The sequence below is a fragment of the Sminthopsis crassicaudata genome, chromosome 4 (genome assembly GCF_048593235.1).
Source record: "Sminthopsis crassicaudata isolate SCR6 chromosome 4, ASM4859323v1, whole genome shotgun sequence".
NCBI lineage: Eukaryota > Metazoa > Chordata > Mammalia > Dasyuromorphia > Dasyuridae > Sminthopsis > Sminthopsis crassicaudata.
Genome location: NC_133620.1, coordinates 282,774,629 through 282,801,278, shown reverse-complemented (window position 1 = coordinate 282,801,278; position 26,650 = coordinate 282,774,629). Strand labels below are relative to the sequence as shown.

The window sequence follows — 26,650 nt, the reverse complement described above, 5'->3', positions numbered from 1 at the left end:
AAGTTCATCCCAGAGATGATAAGGATCTAAATCAAGTTTTTACTTTGTAGGTAAAGACAAGAGGATGTTATCTGAGAGATATTGTAGAAGTAGAATAGAAAAGAATTGTCAGATGATTGGGTATAGGACATGGAAGAGCAGTAGAATCAAGGATGACTCCAAGGTTAAAAGGGATAGATAGTCAGGTGGACAGGCAGGCAGACAGAGTCATCCCCCCCATCTCTGTGGGGATGACTGGCCATTTTCTTATTCAAGTATCAGTAAAAAAGAAAAAAAAATTCAAAGTATCAAATCCTTTTTTTCTTGAATTTGAAGATTACATTTTGTTAGTTGTCCTCAGTAAACTGGAATTATAATTGCAATGGTAGCAATTAGGATATTCTCTGATTAGTATGGTGACTTGTCTAATCAACTTCATATAGTAATGTAAGTCATGGACCTTTGTTGGAACACCTACCACCACCAAACCTCCAAGGAGTTAAACATGTTCCTTAGTCTCTTGCTAAGGCATGTACTAAGAGGCCGTAGGAAATTCTTCTCTGATTTCTAGAGTTGTCTTCTAATAATTATTTGAGGCTTAAATGAAAAATAAAAGAATTAAAATAATGAGGAAAAACAGGGCCACACAAGATTGCAATGCCAAGTATAATAAAGGAGACAAAATTTTGGAATAGGATTTTATAGAATGCTTTATTCTACAAAATGTAGTATAATTTTTTCCCTTTCTTTTCTTTTCTTTTTTTTTTAAATCATAGCTTTTTATTTACAAGATATATGCATGGGTAATTTTACAGCACTGACAATTGCCAAGCCTTTTGTTACAATTTTCCCTCTTTTCCCTTTCTCCCTTCCCCCAGATGGTAGGTTGAGCAATACATGTTACATGTGTTAAAGTATAAATTAAATACAATATATGTATACATGTCCAAACATTTATTTTGCTGTACAAAAAGAATCAAACTTTGAAATAATGTACAATTAGCCTGTGAAGGAAATAAAAAATGCAGGCGGACAAAAATAGGGATATTGGGAATTCTATGTAGTGGTTCATAGTCATCTCCCAGAGTTCTTTCACTGGGTGTAACTGGTTCATTTCAAAATGTAATCCTACAGGGCAATAGAGAACTTACCTTTTACCTTATTCCTGATGAAAATTCCAGAACCAAACAAAAACTTGAAACTTAAATACATTTGAGCAATTGCTAGGAGCAAAATCATAAACACAAAGGAAAAGTAAGAAGAAAGAGAAAAATGAAAACCAATATTCCTGTTGAACATTTATGCAAAATCATTGTAAAAATTTTAATGTAGAGGTTACAAAAACATATGAAAAAGTCGTTATTCACTATGAATAGTTTGGAGGCGGGGGAGGAGGGAGGATGTTTGGTAGGCGCAGAGCCAAAATGACAGAGAGAAGCCAGGAAATCGCTCGAGCTCTTCCTATTTTCCCTCAGAAACAATTTGACATCGACTGTAAATAGATTGTTATAGAACCTGTAGAAAAATAGAGTGAAATAATTTTTTAGCTTAAAAAGGAAATCTTATAGTCCTTTTAGAAGGACTTTAGGAAAAGTCTGTCTCACAGATGATATCTAAGCAAGCCAGGGGAAAACTCTTAACCACAGCACAGATCAGTAACAGATGCCTCAGTCATAATTCAACAGGCCAGTGGCACAACAGGTCAGTGTAGAGGCTCCTGCTCCAATGCAGAAGACAAATGGCTAGCCTCAGAAACCAGGCAACAGGTATGGTGAAGATGAGCTATCTCACTGCAGTGAGTAAGCCACCAGTATCGGAGATCCTATCATTCCAAACCAGTGATCCTGCCTATCTTCCCCAGTGCAAGAAGCTTGGGGACAGTGACTTCTGTGTCTAAGGAACAGGATTCAACTAAAAATGTCATGAAATAGGCAAAAAAATAAGCAAGAAAAAAAAAAAAACTTCACCATAGAAACTACTATAGTGATGAAGATGAGCAATCAACCCAGAAAAGGATAAGATACTTACATGGAAAACCCCAAAGGAGGATATTAATTGGTCTCAAGCCCAAAAAGCCTTCTTGGAAGAGCTTTAAAAAGTTAGCCAAGAGAAGTAGAAGAAAAATTGGGAAAAGAAATGAGAGGTATGCAAGAAAGTGTCACAAACTTATAAAAGGAAAGACAACAGTTGATTGAAGAAAACAGTTCCTTAAAAGATAAAATTGGCTTAATAGGGGAAAAATCTATTGATGAAAACAACTTCTTAAAAATAGAATTATCCAAATGGAGAAAGGAGGTACAAAAGCTAATTGAAAAAAAAATATTCTTTAAAAATTGGAATTGGGTAAATGGAAGCCAATGATACCATGAGCCAAGAATCAGTCCAACAAGATCAAAAAAAAAAAAAAAAAAGAAAGAAAGAAAGAAAAATGGGGATAGCTAGTTTGCACCGTGGTTAGAGCTGAATTCATGAGGAGCTGAATTTGGTCTCACACACTTTACACTTCCTAGCTGTGTAATTCTGGGCAAGTCACTTAATCCCAATTGCCTCAGCCAAAAAAAAAAAAAATAAATAAAAATGAAATTGTAAAATACCTCTTCAGAAAAAATAACTGACTTGGAAAATAGATTTAGGAAAATAATTTATGTATGTGGAGCCAAGATGGTGGCATAAAGGCAGACACTTATCTGAGCTTTCCCTCAAACTCCTCTACATATCTTTAAATAAGGATGTTAATAAATTTTAGAGTGTTAGAATACATAAAAAGATGGAATAGAACGATTTTGCAGCCAAAAGCAACTTAGAAGGTCCGCAGCAAAGCTATGTTGCATCAGTTTGAGAGACCAGTATACAGTCCCAGCCAGGCTCGGCCAGCGCAACCCCAGCTCCAACCCAGGTGCCAGCAAAGCAGTATTGGACCTTGCAGTTTCTGAATCAATGGCAGCACTGGTGGTTTCTAAATCTTTCAGTCCAATCACCAAAGACAACTTGAAAGATTATAAAGAAAGGCTTGTCAGCAAGAAAGAGAGCCTTGGGAACCATTGGCAGTGATAACAGAAGCTATAGTAGGAGTGGCAGTTGTGCTGGTAGTGGCAGCAACAACAGTAGCTTTGAGAGGTCTCTGCCCAAAGACTAAGGATGTCAAACAGCTGATCAAAAGGATGGCTTATTAACATTGAAAAAGAATGCTGTTGCTTTAAAACAGTATAATTTATAGCCAGTTCATAGCCTCTTCACAATTCCAGGGCAGAAAGAGTACTTGTGATCACTCAAAAACACTACTTCTTGGAAAAATTGAAAACTTTTAGGTCCCTAGAGGGATCTCTGAAAAGAGCTCCACAAAATCACTGAAGCTTGGGACAGAGCATCCTCCACCCTGAAAACAGAGCCATATTTTAACAAAGAGTTAAAAGCTGAAGAAGAGACTGGGAACATAACAGCAAAAAAAACCAAAAACCAAAACAAACACACACACAAAAAAAAAACCCCAAAAGATTCTGACCATAGAAAGTTACTGTGGTGACAAAGAATATCAAAACACAGACTCAGAAGATAACAAAGAAAAATAAGAGTTGTTCTCAGGCTATTAAAGACCTCAAAATGAATTTTTAAAAAACATTAGAGGAAAAATTGGAAAGAGTAATGAGAATACTGCAAAAGGAAATCTAAAAAGCTGATGAGAGGAATGATTTAAAAAGCAAAATTGACCAAATGAGAAAGATACAAAAGCTCAATGAAAAAAAGAATTCATTAAAAATTTGAATTGAGCAAATGAAAGCTAATAATTTTATAGAGAAATCAAGATACAATGAAACAAAATCAAAAGAATGGGGAAAAAGGAAACCAATGTAAAATACTCACTGGAAAAACAATTAGCCTGGAAAATAGATCCAGGAGAGATAATTTATAAATTATTGGTCTATCTGGAGCCTAAAAGGTCAAAATGAAAGATAAAAAAGAGCTTAGGCTTTATCTTTAAAGAAATTATTCCCTAATAATCTAGAACCAGAGGATAAGATAAAAATTGAAAGAATCCACCAATCACTTCCTGAAAGCGATCCTAAGATGAAAATTCCCAGGAATATTATAGCCAAATTTCAAAATTCCCAGGTTGAGAAAATATTGTAAGCATCTAAAAGATACACAAGAATAGTGGAGCCACAATCAGGATAACACATTTATCTTGTACATGAAAGAATCTTATTCTTTTCATGAATGTGAGGGTCTGGCATTTGACATTTTGGAGAGCAGAGGAGCTAGGATTACAACCAAGAATCATCTACCCAACAAAACTAAGTTTAATCCCTCAGAGGAAAAGGTGAACATTCAATTAAATAGAGGACGTTCAAGGATTCATGGTGAAAAGACCAGACGTGAATAGAAAATTTGATCTTCGGATACAGGAGTCAGAAGTAAAGAGGTAATCAGGAAAGAAAAATCATAAGGGATTTAATAAGGTTTGTTTATATTATTACATGGGAACTTGATATTTGTAACTCATTAGAACGTTCTCATTATTATGGCAGGTAGAGGAAGCAGAAATAGAGGGCACAAGTAAGAGTTGATTATGAAAAGGCAATATCTAGAAAATTAAAATAAAAGGGTGAGAGAGGAATGTACTAGAAAAAGAGGGGAAGGGAAAGGTGGGAATGGTGCAAACTGTATGAAGAGGCAAGAAAAAATTTTAGAGTGAAGTGGAAGGGGAAAAAGTGGAAGGAGAGTGAGTGAACCTTACTCTCATCAGAATTAGCTCAAAGAGGAAATAACATACATAACCAACATGGATATATTTTACCCTGCAGGAAGTAAGAGGGGAAGAGATGAAGCTGGTAGAAGAGCAAACATATTGGGGTGGGGGTGGTCAGAAGCAAAACACTTTTGAAGAGAGGATGAAAGAAAAGAAAGAATAGAATACATGGTGAAATACAGTTAGTAATATTGTGAAAACTATTTTGAAGTTTGTCTGACAAAGACCTCGTTTTTCAAATGTATAGGGAACAAAGTCAAATCCCTATTGATAAATGATCAAAAGATATGAATTATGTCCAAAGGAGTATAAAATCATGTCTGCCCCTTGACCTAACAATAGTTTTACTGGGCATGACTCCCAAAAGAATTTTTAAAAAAAGAAGAGGAATTACATACATGTCCAAAGAATATTTATAGCAGCTATTTTCTCAGGGAAAAGAATTGAAATTGAGAGGATTCTCATCAATTGGAGAATGGCTGAGCAAATTGTGGTGTCATTATGATGGAATATTAATGTTCTATGGGAAATGATGATCAGGATGCCCTCAGATAAATCTGGAAAATCCTCCATGAACTCAAGCAAAGTGAAATGTACTGTGTACAAAGTAACAGTAATGTTGTGGGATGATCAGCTGTGAAAGATTTTGCTGTTTTCAACAATACAGTGATCCAAGACTACTATAAAAGGATTATGATGAAAAACGTTATCCATATCCTGAGAAAGAACTTTGATTGTGTCTGAATACAGAATGAAGCGTTTTTAAAACTCTAATTTTTCATGAGGGCTTTTTTTGGGGGAGGGAGAGTGTTAGGTTCTTACTAAGTGTTAATGAGATAATGAGATATTAGGTTCTTACTAAGTGCTAAGTTGGTACTTGACAATTCTCTAGTTCCGGCCTTTACTGGGAGTTTTTACTTGTGAATTCCTGGGGAAGAGCTTGCATGCTCTCAAAAGAAAACATATATGTTTTCTTTTGCAACTTGACTTTCATAGAAATGTTTTGCATAACTTCTCAATGGGGAGAAGATGAGAAGGATGGGAGAAAAATCTAGAACTCTAAAGTTTTAAAAACAAATGTAAAAATTGTTTTATATATAATGGGGGGAAATAAAATATTAAATTAGAAAAGATTAGACTATTTGAAAGCCAAGATCATAAAATGATACTGGAGAACATCTTTCAAGAAATTATCAAAGAAAATTGCTAGATATGCTAGAATCAGAGGGTAATTCATTGAAAAAAATCCATTGATCACCACCTGAAAGAGAGCCAAAATGAAAACGCCAAGGAATATTTTAGCTAAATTTCAGAATTAGCAAGGAGAAAATATTACAAGCATCTAGAAATAAACAATTTGAATTTTGTTAGGATTCTTACTAGGTGCTAAGTGGAATTGAGGAGACAGTGGTTAAATCTAATTTAGTGCTGATTTAATCCTGCAACAAATAATGGTTTCCTAGTGATATAATGATTGGTGTATACTCAGTGTGGAACATATAAGGAGGAGCTGTCAGGGCCAGATAGGACAACTCTTGGAGGTTGAGACAGATTCATTCCATCTTTCACCTTTGTTGTGGCTGGAGGCTGAAATACAAACCTTTGGATTTGGAGACATTTGGAAGGAGCTAGAGGCAGAAGCTGGCAGAGGCCAAGGATTAGCAGCAGGAGCTTTCAGAAGCAAGGAGGGAGAGAGTCCTCTATTAAAGGTAACTGGACCCCAAGAAAAGAGAAAAGACTTTGAAGGAGACAATAATGGGTGTAAACTTTAATCCCTGGCTGTACTTGTGATTACTGAACTGAAATGAAGGCTGCTCCCTTCTAGAAGCCCCCCAAGAAACTTGCTCCCAGAGAAGATTATATTTTAGAGAAGAATATTACAGAATATCAAGAAGCCACAGTAAGAATTAACACAGGACTTAAACTTCTTCTACACTAAAGGTTTGAAGGGCTTGGAATATGATAAGGCTGGAAGTTTGAAGAGCTTGGATTACAACTAAGAATCAACCATTATTCATCAAATTTGGCCATAGTCTTTCAGGGGAAAAAACGGACATTCAGTGGAATAAGGGCTTCCAGTCATTTCTGATAAGATTAAAAACTAAGAAGAAACTTTTGAGAACTATATTGGAGAGTTAGAAGAGATATATATAGACAGAGGGTGTGAGTATAAATACTTGACTGATATGAAAATATAAAAGATTAAGGCATGGGAAAAGGATTATATTGGGAGAAGAGAAAAGGGAAGCAAAATGTGATAAATTCCTTCATGTGAGAAGATACAGGGAAAGAAGGGAAGTGGGGAAGAGCATTATTTGAACCTTAATCTCATCAGATTGGCTCAAAGAGGAAATAATATACAACCTCAGTTGGGTTTTACACTTTAGGGAAGTTGGAAAAAAGGGGAAAGAAAAGAGTGTAAATAAAAGGGAAAGCAGAAGTAGGAGAGGAAAGGAAAAAAAATGAAGGTCAGACTGAGGGAGGAGGTGGTCAAAAGCAGAACATTGGTGAGGAGGAAAAGAGTGAAAAAAGAAAAAAAGAGAAGAAAAAGGAGAATAAAATGTGGAGGGAAATAATCAATTGGTAATGATAACTCTGAATGTGAATGGGATGAACTCTTCCTGTAATACAGAAGCATGTAAAAAAGTAGAATACCATTAAAAACCAAAATCCTACAGTAGGTTTTTACAGTAAACATGTTTGAAGCAGAGAGATGCACACAGATTAAGGTAAAAGGGTGGAGAGAAATAGTTTCAGCTGAAGTAAAAAAGCAGTGATAGTAATCCTGATCCCAGACAAAGCAATAGCAAAAATAGATGTAGTTGGAAGCTACCTCCTCTTAAAGGGACCATCAAAATAAAGTACTATCAATATTAAACATATATGCACCAAGTAGTACAGCATCCAAATTCTTAGAGGAGGATCTTGAGTTACAAGAAGAAACGTAGAGTAAAAGTATACTAGTGGGGTACCCCTCAATCTTTGGACCTCTGGAAACCTTTGGAGAAAATTGAATGGGAATAGAAAGAAGTCATACCTTTTTCACTCAGTGGTACATAGTACCTATGCAAAAAATGACACTGAGCATAAAAACCTCAAACTTATATGCAGAAAGGCAGAAATATTAAATGCATTATCTTCAGATCGTGTGCAATTAAAAGTATGCATAATAAAAGGTCATAAAAATAGACTAAAAATGAATTAGAAATGGAATAAAACCCTAAAGAATGAATTAGGCCAAACAAATTATAGAAACAATTTCATTAAAAACAACAACAAAGAGACTATATCAGAACGTGAGGGATGCAGCAAAAGGAGTTCTTAGTGGGAAATTTTGTCTCTCAATTGTTGAATAAAATAAAGAGATCAGTGAACTGGGAATTCAACTAAAAAAAGCTAGAAAAATAATAAATTAAAAATTCCCAACTAAATACTAGTTAAGAAATTCTGCAAATCAAAGGAAAGATTAATACAATTGAAAGTAAGAAAATTATTGAATAAATAAGACCTATTCTCAGATGAAGACATTGAAATTATTTCTAGCCATATGAAAAGATGCTCCAAGTCATTATTAATCAGAGAAATGCAAATTAAAACAACTCTGACATACTACTATATACCTGTCAGATTGGCTAAAATGATAGGGAAAGATAATGCGGAATGTGGGAAAACTGGGACACTGATACATTGTTGGTGGAATTGTGTACACATCCAGCCATTCTGGAGAGCGATTTGGAACTGTGCTCAAAAAGTTATCAAACTGATCCAGCAGTGTTACTACTGGGCTTATATCCCAATGAGATCTTAAAGAAGGGAAAGGGACCTGTATGTGCAAGAATGTTTGTGGCAGCCCTCTTTGTAGTGGCCAGAAACTGGAAACTTGAGTGGATGCCTATCAACTAGAAAATGGCTGTATAAATTGTGGTATATTAATATTATGAAATATTATTGTTCTGTAAGAAATGACCAGCAGGATGATTTCAGAAAGGCCTATGGAGAGACTTACATGAACTGATGCTGAGTGAAATGAGCAGGACCAGGAGATCATTATATATTTGAACAACAATACTATATGATGATCAATTCTGATGGAGGTGGCCCTCTTCAATAATGAGATGAACCAAATGGGCTCCAATAGAGCAGTAATAAGTTGAACCAGCTACACCCAGCGAAAGAACTCTGGAAGATGACTATGAACCACTACATAGAGTTCCCAATCCCTCTATTTTTGTCTGCTTGCATTTTTTATTTCCTTCACAGGCTAATTGTACACTAATTATTTTTAATTTTTTAAAAAATTTTAATTTTATAATAACATTTTTGACAGTACATATGCATAGGTAATTTTTTTTACAACATTATCCCTTGTACTCCCTTCTGTTCTGAATTTTTCCCTCCTTCCCTCTACCCCTTCCCCTAGATGGCAGGCATTCTCATACATATTAAATATGTTATAGTATATCCTAGGTACAATATATATGTGCAGAACCGAATTTTGTTGTTGTTGTTACAAAGGAAGCATTGGATTCCGAAGGTAAAAATAACCTGTGGAGAAAAACAAAAAATGCTAACAGTTTACACTCATTGCCCAGTGTTCCTTCTCTGAGTGTAGCTGATTCTGTCCATCATTGATCAATTGGAATTGGATTAGCTCTTCTCTATGTTGAAGATATCCACTTCCATCAGAATACATCCTCATATAGTATTGTTATTGAAGTATATAATGATCTCCTAGTTCTACTCATTTCACTCAGCATCAGTTGATATAAGTCTCTCCAAGCCTCTCTGTATTCATCCTGCTGGTCATTTCTTACAGAACAATAATATTCCATAATATTCATATACCATAATTTACCCAACCATTCTCCGATTGATGGGCATCCATTCATTTTCCATTTTCTAGCCACTACAAAAAGGGCTGCCACATACAGATCCTTTTCCCTTCTTTAGTATTTCCTTGGGATATAAGCCCAGTAGTAGCACTGCTGGATCAAAGGATATGCAGAGTTTGATAACTTTTTGGGCATAATTCCAGATTGCTCTCCAGAATGATTGGATTCTTTCACAACTCCACCAACAATGCATCAGTGTCCCAGTTTTCCCACATCCCCTCCAACATTCATCATTTTTTCCTGTCATCTTAGCCAATCTGACAGGTGTCTACTGGTATCTCAGAGTTGTCTTAATTTGCATTTCTCTGATCAATAGTGATTTGGAACACTCTTTCATATGAGTGGAAATAGTTTCAATTTCATCATCTGAAAATTGTCTGTTCATACACTTTGACCATTTATCAATTAGAGAATGGCTTGATTTCTTATAAATTAGGGTCAGTTCTCTGTATGTTTTGGAGATGAGGCCTTTATCAGAACCTTTAACTGTAAAAATGTGTTCCCAATTTGTTACTTCCCTTCTAATCTTGTTTGCATTAGTTTTGTTTGTACAAAAGCTTTTTAATTTGATGAAATCAAAATTTTCTATTTTATGATCAATAATGGTCTCTAGTTCTCCTTTGGTCACAAATTCCTTCCTCCTCCACAAGTCTGAGAGGTAAACTATACTATGCTCCTCTAATTTATTTATGATCTCATTCTTTATGCCTAAATCATGGACCCATTTTGATCTTATCTTAGTATGTGGTGTTAAGTGTGGGTCCATGCCTAGTTTCTGCCATACTAATTTCCAGTTTTCCGAGCAGTTTTTGTCAAATAATGAATTCTTATCCCAAAAGTTGGGATCTTTGGGTTTGTCAAATACTAGATTGCTATTTTTATTCAATATCTTGTCCTGTGAACCTAACCTATTCCACTGATCAGCTAGTCTATTTCTTAGCCAATACCAAATGGTTTTGGTGACTGCTGCTTTATAATATAGTTCTAGATCAGGTATAGCTAGGCCACCTTCATTTGATTTTTTTTTTTCATTACTTCCCTTGAAATTCTCTACCTTTTGTTCTTCCATATGAATTTTGTTGTTATTTTTTTCTAGGTCATTAAAATAGTTTCTTGGGAGTCTGATCGGTATAGCACTAAATAAATAGATTAGTTTAGGGAGTATTGTCATCTTATATTCGCTCGGCCTATCCAAGAGCACTTAATATTTTTCCAATTATTTAAATCTGACTTTATTTTTATGGCAAGTGTTTTGTAATTTTGCTCATATAATTCCTGACTTTCCTTTGGTAGATATATTCCCAAATATTTTATACTATTGACAGTTATTTTGAATGGAATTTCTCTTTGTATCTCTTGCTATTGGATTGTGTTGGTAATATATAAAAATGCTGAGGATTTATGTGGATTTATTTTGTATCTTGCAACTTTGCTAAAGTTCTGAATTATTTCTAATAGCTTTTTAGCAGAGTCTTTGGGGTTCTCTTAAGTATACCTTCATATCATCTGCAAAGAGTGATAGTGTGCTTCCTTATTACCTACTCTAGTTCCTTGAATTTCTTTCTCGGCTCTTATTTCCAAGGCTAGTGTTTCTAGTACAATATTGAATAGTAATGGTGATAGTGGGCAATCTTGTTTCACTCCTGATCTTACTGGGAAAGGTTCCAGTTTATTGCCATTACATATGATGTTTATTGATGGTTTTACATATATGCTTGTTAATATTTTAAGGAATAGTCCATTTATTCCTATACACTCCAGCGTTTTTAGTAGGAATGGATGTTGGATTTTATCAAATGCTTTTTCTGCATCTATTGAGATGATCATATAGTTTTTGTTAATTTGGTTATTGATATAATTGATTATGCTAATAGTTTTCCTAATATTGAACCAGCCCTGAATTCCTGGTATAAATTTAAATTCCACATGGTCATAGTGTATTATCCTGGGGATGATTTTCTGTAGTCTTTTTGCTAATATTTTATTTAAGATTTTAGCATCAATATTCATTAGGGAGATGGGTCTGTAATTTTCTTTCTCTGTTTTCAGCCTACCTGGTTTAGATATCAGTACTATGTCTGTGTCATAAAAGGAATTTGGTAGGACTCCTTCAATCCCTATTTTTTCAAATAGTTTATATAGCATTGGAGTTAGTTGTTCTTTAAATGTTTGGTAGAATTCACATGTAAATCCATCTGGCCCTGGGGATTTTTTCTTAGGGAGTTGGTTAATAGCTTGTTCTATTTCTTTTTCTGAAATGGGAGTATTTAGACTATTTACTTCTTCCTCTGTTAATTGGGGCAAGCTATATTTTTGAAGGTATTCTTCCATTTCATTTAAGTTATCAAATTTATTGGCATGAAGTTGGGCAAAGTAGCTCCTAACTATTGTTCTGATTTCCTCTTCATTAGTGGTGAGTTCTCCCTTTTCATTTTTAAGACTAACAATTTGTTTTTCCTCTTTCCTTTTTTAAATAAGATTTACTAAGGGTTTGTCTATTTTGTTGGTTTTTTCATAGAACCAACTCATAGTTTTATTAATTAATTCAATAGTTTTTTTTTGTTTCAATTTTATTAATCTCATCTTTTATTTTTAGAATTTCAAGTTGCGTGTTTGCCTGGGGTTTTTAAATTTGTTCCTTTCCTAAATTTTTTAGTTGTAAGCCCAATTCGTTGACCTTCTCTTTCTCTATTTTATGCAAGTAGGCCTCTAGAGATATAAAACTTCCCCTTATTACTGCTTTGGCTGTATCCCACACATTTTGGTATGATGTCTCATTATTGTCATTTTCTTGGGTGAAGTTATTGTATCTGTGATTTGCTGTTCTGCCCAATCATTCTTTAGTATGAGATTATTTAGTTTCCAATTATTTTTTGGTCCATTTTCCCCTGGCTTTTTATTGAATGTAATTTTCTTTGCATTGTGGTCTGAAAAGGATGCATTTACTATTTCTGCCTTCCTGCATTTGATTTAGAGGTTTTTATGTCCTAGTACATGATCAATTTTTGTATAGGTTCCGTGAACTGCTGAGAAGAAAGTGTACTCCTTTCTGTCTCCATTTAGCTTTCGCCAAAAATCTATCATATCAAACTTTTCTAGTATTCTATTTACCTCTTTAACTTCTTTCTTATTTATTTTGTGGTTTGATTTATCTAATTCTGAGACTGCAAGGTTGAGATCTCCCACTATTATAGTTTTGCTGTCTATTTCTTTTTGCAGCTCTCTTAGTTTCTCTGTTAAGAATTTAGATGCTGCACCACTTGGTGTGTATATGTTTAATATTGATACTGCTTCATTATCTATGCTACCCTTTAGCAAGATATAATGCCCTTCCTTATCTCTTTTAATTAGATCAATTTTTGTTTTTGCTTGATCTGAGATGAAGATGGCTACCCCTGCTTTTTTGGCTTTACTTGAAGCATAGTAGATTCTGCTTCACCCTTTTACTTTTAGTTTGAATGTATCACCCTGTTTCAGGTGTGTTTCGTGTAAACAACATATTGTAAGATTCTGGCTTTTAATCCAATCCACTAACTGCTTCCTCTTTATGGGGGAGTTTACCCCATTCACATTTATGGTTAGAATGACTAATTCTATATTGCTTACCATTGCTTTTCTCCTTTCCTTATCTCTTACCCCTTTCCCCAGTATTAAACTTGTGAGCACCACTTGCTTTTCACAGCCCTCCCTTTTTAGTATCCCTCCCTCACCTTAAACTTCCTCCCCCTATTTTACCCCTTTTCCTCACAATTTCTGTATTCCTTTCTCCTTAGCTTACTCTTTCTCTCCCACTTTTCAATGAAGTGGAAGAAGTTTCACCATAAATCGAATATGTCTATTAATACACATTATGTTCATCCCCCTCCCTTCTTTCTCTCAGATATAATAGGTTACCTTTGCCTCTTCATGAGATGTAGAACCACCACTTTACCCTTTTTTATGATATAATTTCCTTTCCACCTCTAGTTTCTAGGACAAATTATACATGTGTTCTTTACATATCTTTATGGCAGAAATATAGTTCTCAAGATTTCTTTTTACCTTTTTAGAACTCTCTTGAGTTCTATATTTGAAGATCAAATTTTTTATGTAGATCTGGTTTTTTCATCAAGAATAGATGGAATTCATTTATTTTGTTAAACGTCTATCTTCTTCCCTGGAATAAGATTCTCATTTTTGCTGGGTAAGTTATTCTTGGCTGCATAACAAGTTCCTTAGCCTATGATATTCCAGGCCCTTTGTTCCTTTAATGTGGACGCTGCTAGATCCTGGGCTATCCTTATTGTGTCTCCTCCAAATCTGAATTGCTTTTTTCTAGCAGTTTCCAATATTTTTTCTTTCATCTTCTTGAACTTGACCACAATATTTCTTGGCATTTTGATATTAAGGTCCCTTTCAGTAGGTGATCAATGAATTTTTTCAATGTCTATTTTACCCTCTGTTTCTAAAATGTCTGGGCAGTTCTCTTTGATAATTTCCTGGAAAATAGTGTCCAGGCTTGTTTTTTCCTCATATTTTTCAGGGAGTCTGATTATTCTTAATTTGTCTTTACTGAATCTGTTTTCCATGTCTGTTGGCTTCCCAATAAGGTACTTGACATTCTTTTCCATTGTTTCATTTTTCTGGTTTTGCTTGAGTACTTCTTCGTTTCTCCTTGAGTCATCCAATTCTGCTTGTTTGATTCTAATTTTCATGATGTATTTTCTTCACTCACTTTTTTTATATCTTTTTGTAATTATTCAATTGAGTTTTTAAGTAAGTTTTTTCTTCTATGGAATTTTTTTCCATTTCATCAATTTTATTTTTTAGAGAGCTGTTTTCTTTTTCCAACTCATTAATTTTATTTCTCAATGATTTGATCTCTTTATCCACTCTGGATGATTTCTCCAGACTCTCTTGCCAAGCTTCCCTTTCCTTTTTCCATTTCTCTTCTAGCTCTCTTGTGAGAGCCTTTTTGATTTCCTATATGAGAGTCTTGTGTATTGAGGAGCAGATCATATCCCCCTTAGGGGATTCCTCTGGAGACATTCTGCTTTTAGTCTCCTTAGGGTGTGAAGTTTGCTCTCTATCCATACAGAAGCTGTCAATGGTTAGAGCCCTTTTAAAGTTTTTGTTCATTTTGTCAGAGCGGAAACGAAGAAATTGACGAGAGAAACAATTGGTCTGCTTTTGGGGGGGGGGGGGGCTGGATGGTGTCACCAGGCTTCCTCTATAGACTGCAGGACTCGGTAGCGCAGCACTAACAGGACAGCGATGGCTGTGCTGAGTCTGCACTCTGAGGCTCTAAGAATGCACTGAGTCACTCCAGGTGGTGGTTGGGGTGGCTGGGCCCCGAGACACGCTAGCTTTCTGGGATTTTATTCTTTACCTCCAGTGTTTACACTTTCTCTGCTGATCTTGCTGCCAAGACAGAATATCCACACTGGGGTAAAGGTCCGCTCTGCAGAAATGGCAGAGCTCACACCCCTCCCCCTCCAGTCTGAGCAGTGTGAGCTGCCTACCTCGCTCTTGCTGCTTGCCCTGCGCTCAGTCTGTTTGTCCCCTCCCCTGAGGAAACACAGACCTTTTCTAGTGAATTTCTTTTCTTTCTTTCTTTCTTTCTTTCTTTCTTTCTTTCTTTCTTTCTTTCTTTCTTTCTTTCTTTCTTTCTTTCTTTCTTTCTTTCTTTCTTTCTTTCTTTCTTTCTTTCTTTCTTTCTTTCTTTCTTCTCTCTCTCTCTCTTTCTTTCTTTCTTTCTCTCTTTCTTTCTTTCTTTCTTTCTTTCTCTCTTTCTTTCTCTCTTTCTTTCTCTCTTTCTCTCTTTCTTTCTCTCTTTCTCTCTGTCTTTCTTTTTTATTTTTTTTTAATAGTTTTTATTTACCAGATATTTGCATGGATAATTTTACAACATTGACAATTGCCAAATCATTTGTTCCAATTTGTCCATCAGAATTGATCATCATATAATCATGATGCTATGTGCAATGATCTCCTGGTTCTGCTCATTTCACTCAGCATCAGTTCATGTAAGTCTCTCCATGCCTTTCTGAAATCATCCTGTTGGTCATTTCTTACAGCACAATAATATTCCATAATATTCATATACCACAATTTATTTAGCCAATCTCCAATTGGTGGGTATCCACGTGGTTTCCAGTTTCTGGCCACCACAAAGAGGGCTGCCACAAACATTCTTGCACATATAGGTCCCTTTCCCTTCTTTAAGATTTCTTTGGGATATAAAACCAGTAGCAACGCTGCTGGATCAAAGGGTATGCACAGTTGGATAACTTTTTGAGTATAGTTCCAAATAGCTCTCCAGAATGGCTGGATGTATTCGCAGTTCCACCAGCAATGTATCAGTGTCCCTGTTTTCCCACATCCCCTCCAACATTCTGCATTACCTTTTCCTGTCATTCTAGCCAATCTGACAGGTGTATAGTGGTATCTCAGAGTTGTCTTGATTTGCATTTCTCTGATTATTAATGATTTGGAGCATGTTTTCATATGACTAGAAATAGTTTCAATTTCTTTATCCGAGAATTGTCTGTTCATATCCTTTGACCATTTATCAATTGGAGTTTGGCTTAATTTCTTATATATTAGAGTCAATTCTCTCTATATTTTGGAAATGAGGCCTTTATCTGAACCTTTGACTGTAAAAATGTTTTCCCAATTTATTGTTTCCCTTCTAATCTTATCTGCATTTATTTTGTTTGTACAAAAACTTTTCAATTTGCTATAATCAAAGCTTTCTATTTTGTGATCAATAATGATCTCTAATTCTTCATGAATTCATTCCTCTTCCACAGGTTTGACAGGTAAATTATCCTATGTTCCTCTAATTTATTTATAATCTCAGTCTTTATTCCTAGGTCATGAACCCATTTTGACCTGACTTTGTTATACTGTGCTGAGTGTGGATCAATGCCTAGTTTCTGCCATATTAATTTCCAATTTTCCCTGCAATTTTTGTGAAACATTGAGTTCTTATCCCAAAGGCTGGGGTCCTTGGGTTTGTCAAACACTAGGTTGTTAGAGTTATTAATTATTTTGTCCTTTGGACCTAACCTATTCCACTGATCAACTAGTCTATTTCTTAGCCAATACCAAATGGTTTTGGCAACCGCTGCTTTATAATATAATTTTAGATCTGGTACAGCTAGGCCGCCTTCATTTGATTTTTTTTTTCAGTAATTCCCTTGAAATTCTTGACCTTTTTTTTCCCATATGAACTTTGTTGTTATTTTTTCTAGGTCATTAAAATAGTTTTTTGAGATTCTGATTGGTATAGCGCTAAATAAATAGATTAGTTTAAGTAGTCTTGTCATCTTTATTATATTTGCTTGCCCTATCCAAGAGCATTTAATATTTTTCCAATTGGTTAGATCAGACTTAATTTGTGTGGAAAGTGTTTTGCATTTTTGCTCATATAGTTTCTGATTTTCCCTTGGCAGATAGATTCCTAAATATTTTATACTATCAGTAGTTACTTTAAATGGAATTTCTCTCTGTAACTCTAATTGTTGATCTTTGTTAGTGACATATAAGAATGCTGATGATTTATGTGGATTTATTTTGTATCCTGCAACTTTGCTAAAGGTGTGGATTATTTCTAATAGCTTTTTAGTTGAATCTTTGGGGTTCTCCTATGTATATCATCATATCATCCACAAAGAATGATAATTTGGTTTCCTCATTACCTACTCTAATTCCTTTAATCTCTTTCTCCACTCTTATTGCCAAAGCTAGCATTTCTAAAACAATATTGAATAGTAATGGTGATAGTGGACAACCTTGTTTCACTCCTGATCTTAATGGGAATGGTTGCAATCATTCTCCATTACATCTGGCGAATTTCAAGGATGTCATCTATTGGTAATTATTTCAAAGTCCAATTCTTCTTGTATAGCAAAAATAACTGTATGGACATGGACATGTATATATATATATACATGCATATACATATATATATATATACACACATATATACATATATATAGTATTTAACTTATACATATATATATATATATATATATACATATATATAGTATTTAACTTATACTTTAACATATTTAACATATTAGTCAATCTGCCATCTGGGAGAAGGGGTGGGAGGAAGGAGGGGGAAAAGTTGGAACAAAAGGTTTTGCAATTGTCAATGCTGAAAAATTACCTATTCATATATCTTGTAAATAAAAAGATATAAAAAAAAATGAAAAAAAAAAACAAATACCTGGTTTTATTGGGGAAAATGCCCAATAAAATAGATGAACTTTTGGTTAATTTGATGTTTTAAAAAGAAGAGAACCAAATTGCTAGTATCAAAAAATGAAAAGGATGAATTCACTATCAATGAAGAGGAAATGTAAACAAAAAGTAGGAGGGTAGTTTGCCTAGTTAAATATGCCAATAAAATCTGACAATCTAAGTAAAATGGGTAACTATTTCCAAAAATATAGATTGTCCAGATAACAGAAGAGGAAATAAAAAACTTAGACAATTTTAGAAAAATTGAATAAGCCAATCAATGGGCTCCCTTAAAAAAAATTTAAAAAAATCTCCAGGAATAGATGGATTTTCAAATGAATTCTTCCAAGCATTTAAAGAACCATTCCAATAACTATATAAATAAATTATTTGAAAAAATTAGGTGGAATCTAAAAAAATTCTTTTTATGACACAAATAGGAAGAGCCAAAACAAAGAAAATTAAAGAGTAATCTTCCCTAATGAAAATTAATGCAAAAGTTTAAATAAAATATTAGCAAAGAGATTACAACAATTCATAACTAAGATAATATACTATGAGCAGATGAGATTTGTAGCAGGAATGCAGGGCTGGTTTGATCGCTGGAAAACTCAATTGAAATGAGGCCCTTGGATTTAAATTTCCCCCCCAATTTTCTGTTTCTCTTCTAATTTTGGCTGCATTGGTTTTGTTTGCACAAAACCTTTTTAATTTAACATAATCTGAATTAGATATTTTGCATCAGAAAATCTTTTGACAAAATACAGCATTTATTCCTATTAAACACATTAGAAAGCATAAGAATAAAGGAAGTGTGCTTTAAAATGAAAAGCAGTACCTAAAACCATCAGCAAGCATTATATGTAAAAGAAAGAGGCTAGAAATATTCCCAGTAAAATTAGTGGTACAAAAAAATGCCTGTCATCACCAGTATTATTAAATATAGTAGTAGAAAGGTTAGCTTTAGCAATGAGAAGAAAAAGAAATTGCAATTTATTAGAATAGCAAATGATGCAGATGATATAGTTTTTGGCTTGATTGTTGGATTCTCTAAACATACTATGTGAAATAATTAACAACTTTAGCAAAGTTAAGGGATATAAAATAACCCCACAAAACTGATGTTTATATATATTACTAACAAAGTCCAGAGAAATTCCATTTAAAATATCTGTATCCTTTATAAAATATTTGAGAGTCCATCTGTCAAGAGACAAACCTTGGAACTATGTAAACACAATTACAAAGCACTTTTCATACAAAGTCATATTTGAATAATTAGGAAAATATCAATTGCTTATGGGTAGACCAAGCTAATATAATAAATATTGCAATTCTGTCTAAATTAATTATTCACAGTTTTACACAAACTGCCAAAATTATTTTATAGTGCTAGAAAAAATAGCAAAATTAATCTAGAATATCAAAAGGTCAATAATATCAAGGGAAGTAATGGAAAAATGCAAAGAAAGATGTTCTACTTGTATCAGATTTAAAGCTAAATTAATAAAATAGCAGTCATCAAAACTATTTAGTAGTAGCTAAGAAATAGAGGGGTGGAGCAATGGAATAGCTTAGCTACACAAGACGCATTACCAATGACTTTAGTAATTTAATTACTGTTTGATAAAACCTAAAAAACCCAGCTTCTGGAATAAGAATGTTAGAAACTCAGCATAGACTTTCATCTCACATCCTGTTCCAGGATAAGGCCAAAATGAATACATGATTTAGACATAAAGGATGACGCTATAAACAAATGAGGAGAGCAAGATAGTTTACCTGTCAGGTCTTTGGAGAAGGGAAGAATTTATGACCAAGCAAGAAATAAAGAATATTATGAAATACAAAATGGATAATTTTGATTACATTAATTTTTTTTTCACAAACATACCAAATACAACCAAGATTAGAAGGGAAGCAGAAAGCTGGGAAACAATTTTTATAGCCAGTGTTTCTGATAAAGACCTCATTTCTAAAATATAGATAACTTATTCAAATTTATTTTATAGTACTTAATTTTCCAAATACATGCAAATATATTTTTCAATATTCATCTTTGCAAAACCTTGTGTTCCAAAAATTTCTCTCTTCCTATTCTTCCTTCCTTCCCAAGTCAGCAAGTCTTTTGATATATATTAAACATGGGCAGTTCTTCTAAACATATTTATTTACACATTCATCATTTGCACAAGAATAATCAGATCAAAAGGGGAAAACACCAAGTGAAAAAACAAACAATAACCACGTTCATTCTCTGTAGTTATCTCTTTGGATGCAGCTAGCACTTTCTATCACAAGTCTATTAATTGCCTTGAATCACTTCATTATTGAAAAGATCTAAATTCATCACAGTTAATCATTACATAATCTTGTTACTTGTTGTATGATCTTCTCTTGGTTCACTTCACTTAGCATCCATTCATGTAAGTTTTTTTCCAGACTTTTCTGAAATTGACCTACCTATTGTTTCTTATAAAATAATAATTGTCCATTACATTCGTATATCATAACTCATTCAACCATTCCCCAATTGATGGACATCCACTCAATTTCTAATTCCTTGCCACTACAAAAAGGACTGCTATAAATATTTTTGCACATGTGCTACTAATTCACATTTAGAAAAATATAAGCCAATCCTCAATTGAGGATTGTCAAAGGATATGAAAAGACAATTTGCAAATGAAAAAAATTAAAACCATTCATTGAGTAAAGAAGTGCAAATTAAAACAACTCCGAGGTACTACCTCACACTTAATCAGATTGGCTAAAATGAAAGGAAAAATAATGATAAATGTTTGAGGGAATGTGGGAAAACTGGGACACTGATGCATTTTTGGTTGTGTTGTAAACTGATTCAGCCATTCTGGCGAACAATTTGGAATTATATTGTATATACTCTTTTTTTTCTAGCAGTCCCACTATTAGGACTGTATTCCAAAGAAATCATAAAATTAAGAAAAGGACCCATGTGTACAAAAATGTACAAAAAATGTTTTTGTCATGGCAAAGAATTGGAAATTGAGGAATGGCAATAAATTATAGCATATGAAAGTAATAGAATATTATTGTTCTGTAAAAAATGATGAACAAACTGATTTTAGAAAGGCCTGTAAAGATTTACATGAACTGATGTTGGGTGAAGCAAGCAGAACCAGGTAAAACATTGTATACAACAACAATAAGATTATGTGTTGATCAATTATGGTAGACTTAGCTGTTCTCAGCAATTCAGTGATACAAGTCAATTTCAGTAAACTTTGGATGGAAAACACCATCCTCATCCAGAGAAAGAATTATGAAAACTCTAGGAAATCATAGCAAATTTCCCCAAATTGTTCATTTTTTCACCTGAGATTGCATCTGGGTAGTTCAGCTTAAGATTGGAATCTATCTAAGAAGTTTTTGACAACTTCATAGTGTCAGTACCCAGATACTATTAAGATTTAGAGATGTGGAGGAAGGACCACTGGATGGGTATCAGATTGGTACTGTGTTCTTAAGTCCTGGGATTTTTGGAGATTTTGATCAGCTTAGAGAGGACATGATATATGGATTCATTTAATTGTCATAGTTTTATAGAACGATAATGGAAAATAGAAATAAAGAGAAAATGATCAAATTGTTAAAACAGAATATTTTTTCCTCATATGGACTGAGTTTAAAAAGAATACATTATAGCAGAGGGGACTTTGGAGGGTATGAGTTGATCTGTGACATTTTTTCTTTTCTTTTCTTTTCTTTTTTTTTTTTTTGTATAACGAGAAAATCTGTAAGGAAACATTTACATAAAAAGCTCACCAATTTTTACTTATGTACTTTTCTTTTTATAGGATTGCATTTTCCTTTTCAAGGAATATCAGAAATCTTTTCATAAAACAAGGAAACAGATTTTGGAAGCCTTGGGGGAAAAAACATTTGAGGTTTCAGAAATGTATATATTTGGTAAATTTGAAGCCTTCTGTAAAAGACTAGAGAAGGTAAGAAGCTGGTAATTACCTTTTTTGGGGGGGAAGGTTGTTGATTCTTACTCATACAATAAGTATCTTGTTTCTTGTTATTTTACCTTGTTCTCCTCTTTTTATATATTTTTTTCTCTTCTTGTTCTTCCCTTTGACTTGTTTGTTAACTTTATTGCTATCATAGATGTCTTTGTGGTAAAGGTACCTTTTCAGCTGCTGTTGGTAGCATTCAGGTAGGTGGACTACAGGGACTATCCTTGAATGGGAGAGACCAGGCTGATTGGGAGTGTGATACAGATTGGGGGATAATTGTGATGAATTGGCTATTATGAGTTAGAAAAATGAGGAAGTACTTAAATATTTGTATGATGCACAACCAATATTTTTCCCTATATTGTCCACATAAAAACACTGTTAACTTCATGTTTATATGTGGGGGGCCGACTTTTGAGATATCTGGGTTTGTATAACACTACTCTCTCCTAGTTCCTTTTTTACTTGTTTATCCACTGCTCAACATCCTTTGCTCTGGATTATCTTTTATATTTAATCCTTAATAAATAATGAATAAACATGAATGTTACTTATTCCTGGTGCCTAGTTTAGGGTCCATGAGAGCCTAGAGAGAATCTTGTTCAGGATCATGTCTGGATTACTGGGGATCAAAAGCAAATAGTCAAACTAAAAGAATATTTATTAGTGCACTAAGGCAGACTACTCCCTGATAGTAACTTTAGCTTCTAGAGTACAACCCGGGTTTTGTAAATTTTTAGGCCAGCTTACAATACATAGCCAGTTAGCAGCAGTTTACCAAAGAAAGAAAATGAGGGAAGTTTGCAAACTTTGAGGTCCTAAAAATTGCTGAAGAATTGGTTTGTTCCTATGGGAAAACACATTTTTAGTGGTTAATCTTATTAGAATATCCTGGGTTATCTCCTTGAAAATGAAATTAGTCAGTCTCTTCCTATTGTTGCCTTTAAGGAAGAGAATAAAATACAGTCTATGGCATTTATATAACCTTGTAGCTCTGTTTCTTTGTCTTCTGAGGTTAATTTATCTGGGGAAAACTTGCTCTCCCACAAATTCATAATATTTAGGTTCATCCATCTTTTCTATACCCTCAGACTTCTAGTGTGGGACCTCCTCTTTTTAAAAATTCTCTCTCTTGATGATTTCACCACCTTTCATAAATTTAATTATCAACTTTATTCAGATAAACTTATAGATCTATATATCTACTTTCTAGTCTTTCTCCTGAATTCTGGTCCCATATTACTCATTGCCTATTGGACATTTCAAACTAGTTATTCAGAGATACACTAAACTACTCATTCAAAAACAGAAATCATATTTTTACCCAAACATACCTTGTTTCAGATATTTTTTTTTCTGTCAAAGACACTGCCATTCTTTGAGTCTTCCAGATTCGTAGTCAGTTCCTCATTCTCCCTTGTACTACATATCAGTTGAATTTGACGAGAAAAAAAAAATCTCAGAAGTTGATATTTGTTTAGCTCTCTTCACATTTGATTGTTGTCTTGGTTGAGCCGTAGGGAAGTGAGGCTGGCTGAGCGGACTGCCCAATTTCAGCCACAGTTAGCTCTTGCTAATCATGATGCAGAAGTAGTATATGGGCAGCTCCTGATGTGGCTGCAGTGTGAGGTCTCTTGCTCCCAAAGCAGTGGCACTGGAAGGGGTGCTTAATGGGAGAAGGAGTGGAACATGGCAGGAACAGCAGCAGCAGGAGTCCAGGAGAGGGTAGTGCAGCAGCAGCCGCCAGAGGATCTAGGACTTCTGGCAGTCCCAAGTCCTGATCTGAGCATGGGACCATAGCTTCTGTCTCCACACCTAGGCCCTGCCTCCTGTTCTCAAGGAAGCTTGGAAGGCATAGGATGTGGGGAAAAATCAAGGTCACTGTTCTCTCAGAAAGTGAGTTGGATCAAGAAGTAAGAAGTCTGGGCTAGGCTGGGCTGGATTGGCTTATTTCTTTGCATCTGGAAATTCAGTTTGCTTCTTTGGGAAATTGGGTGGGGAGGGATGGTTAGAGTGTAGACTGGAGATGTACTTCTTAGGAAAAATTCAGTTTGTACTTGTCATTTTCACCACTTATCCTGCCTTTTGGAAACAATGAACAATGCATACTGAGGTACCACATGTACATAAATACACACATATACATATATGGATTATGTGTGTGTATGTGCTACACACATCTATATGCCAATAGATAGAGATATAGATCTATCTTTTTACCTGGCATTTTATAAAGGTTTTCTTCTCTAATTCTCTAGACATTGTGATATTCCAAGTTACAATTGTCTAGATTATGGTAATTTCATATAATCATTGCTTAGCATTCATTTTACAACCTAAGAACTGTCCTGAAGGAAAACTTAGACTCTCTCAACAACATGTAAATTAACTTTTCATTGGTTCTTCTAAGGGTCATGAGAAGTCAAGAACCTCTTTCTATGGTAGATATGGTAGATATGGCAGACTTCTCAGAATTATAGTGGCTGGAGAACTGGCCTTGGAGCTGGGAAGACTTGAAATTCTAGGTCCATTTCTGGAACATCCTGGCAGGGTGACCTTGGGTAGAATCCTTTGCCTTTCCATGTGCTAGCCAATGACCTAAGAATAGAAGTTGTAGAGAATGTGCAGATTTGGAAGAGTTGCAATATATGTATTTCCATATAATGAAATTCTCACAAGTCCAGTTTATATTTCTATAACCATAGTAAGAAGCTTGAAGAATGATAAAGTTCTCGAAATGAGTGATACAGTTCATTTATAACTGGATCTCATTTCATTTAATTAGAGAGGTCAAGGTAATAAGTGGTAAAACAGGGAATCAAAGTGTTCTAGCTCCAGTGAGTGACATAGTGGGTAGAGCTGGAAGTAGACTCAGAAAGAACTGACTTAATCCTGCCTCATATGCTTATAAGCTGAGTCGTACTAGGCAAGTTACTTAACTCTTCTACATCTTTAGTTTCTTCTTCTGCAAAAAGAAGGCAATTGTATTCAATGACTGCTAACCCTTTTCCAATTCTTAATTTATGATCCTACTATCAGATCCAATACACTTCTCATTGTATTACGTTGACTCTAATATTGTCTGGAAATTTAAGAAAGAGGAATAATGCTCCTAAAATATATTTTTTGATGAGAATCTAAGTAAAGTCAAAGTGAACTATGAAACAGACCTCATAGTTATGGTTTTTCTGTCTTTGTATAAATATAAAAGAAAGTCAGACATCCTCGATAACGTAAATATAATGATTTATTTTAAGAAAAAGTTTAGATTAATCTTGTCTTGTCTATACTTCCTACATTATTCTATGACTATTTATTATTTAATATACTCAGTGAATGATTCAACATAAGACAGTTAGACTAAAGGGATTATTAGTGCTTGTATTGTTTTTTTTTTTTAAATAATGAAACGACCACTTTTCTTTTAAAGATTACAGAAATGATTACAATTGTGCAAACTTATTCAGCTTTGAATAATTCTACCATAGAAGGAATAGATATCATGGCAATAAAATTCAAAAATATATATCAAGGTATTAAGAAAAAGCAGTATGATACTCTGGATCCACGGAGGACAGAATTTGAAGCAGATTTCTTAGATTTTACAACAAAAATAAATGGCTTAGAGGTAAGTAATAATTTGCTTTTAATTTGGTGAAGATAAATATAATACTGGAATGATATATGTATATTTTTTCATAAGCTGTGAAGTTAGAACAAACATAACATTTAAAATATGTAATAAATATGTTATCCAGACCATTGCTTACTGTAGTTAAAAATTTCAGGCACCCTTTTATACATTTGAAAATGACAGAACTATATGTACATCAGTACTGTTGGCATCCTGAAGAAATAATAGTAATAAGATAATTTTAAAAGTTTTTTAAAATTTTAAATTTCTGTTTTAAGCACTTATTCACTTAAGGTGTCAAACTAATTTCTTTAATGTCCTAGAATGGTAGTCCATGGTAATAATTAGGAAAATGCATCCTCCTGATTCATGTTTAAAAACCTTTTAGAATATATCCTCCTGGATCATAGGGGGAAAAAAAGCATCCTAGTCTTTATGTCCTGATTCTGAGCTAAATTCTGAGAATGAGCCAGCTGTCTTCTTGAAACTGCTACAGTATTGTTTCAGTAGAGAGCTGTGGATGAAGAGAAAATATCAAAAGTATCCTAAAAATAACTGGATGAGTCTGTAAGGCAGCTTGTATTTTTGGGTATGGATGGAATGCTCTTCCCAGAAGGGCAGAAAGGGATAACAACATTTTTAAATTTTTTTTAATGGTTTTATTTTCCTATTGAAAATAGATAATCCCTTCAAAAGAACTGAACTATTCTTTCTCATAAACAGAGTTAAGTAGAATAAATCAACACATTGGACATATCTTGAAAATATATGCCTCATTGGGTACCTATACCATTACTTCTCTGTCAGAAGGCTGGATTTGGGCTTCCACATCAGCTCACCATTGATCACTTTGCACTGATCAGAGTTCTACAGCTTTTTATTGCTGTTTTACTTTACATTATTGGGATTATCAGGTCATTTATTTTGTATCAATGTGGTCTGCTATAGAATATTATTTGACAAGGCCTGCAAATTTTCCTCCTTATAGCTTTATTTAGGATGCCTTCCATTTATGTGTGTACATTCTCATAACAATGTTATAGAATGGGAAAAATAGGCATATAAGTTGGCTGTATAATAGTCTCTGGGTCATAAGTATGGTTATTTTTAAGAGTGATATTTATTCAGGTCTGGTACACTTTAAGATATTTTGTCAACTCTCAAAATTGTC

At 34.1% G+C, this 26,650-nt stretch overlaps 1 protein-coding gene across 1 annotated transcript in view; it reads left to right on the top strand.

Moving 5' to 3' along the window:
- DNAH8 (dynein axonemal heavy chain 8) overlaps nt 1–26,650 on the top strand; it is a 408,086-nt gene that overhangs the window by 63,208 nt on the left and 318,228 nt on the right. The window contains exons 12-13 of the mRNA XM_074311023.1: nt 21,684–21,830; nt 25,276–25,473. Of these exons, the coding sequence (XP_074167124.1) occupies nt 21,684–21,830; nt 25,276–25,473 (345 nt within the window). The remainder of the gene's footprint in view (nt 1–21,683; nt 21,831–25,275; nt 25,474–26,650) is intronic.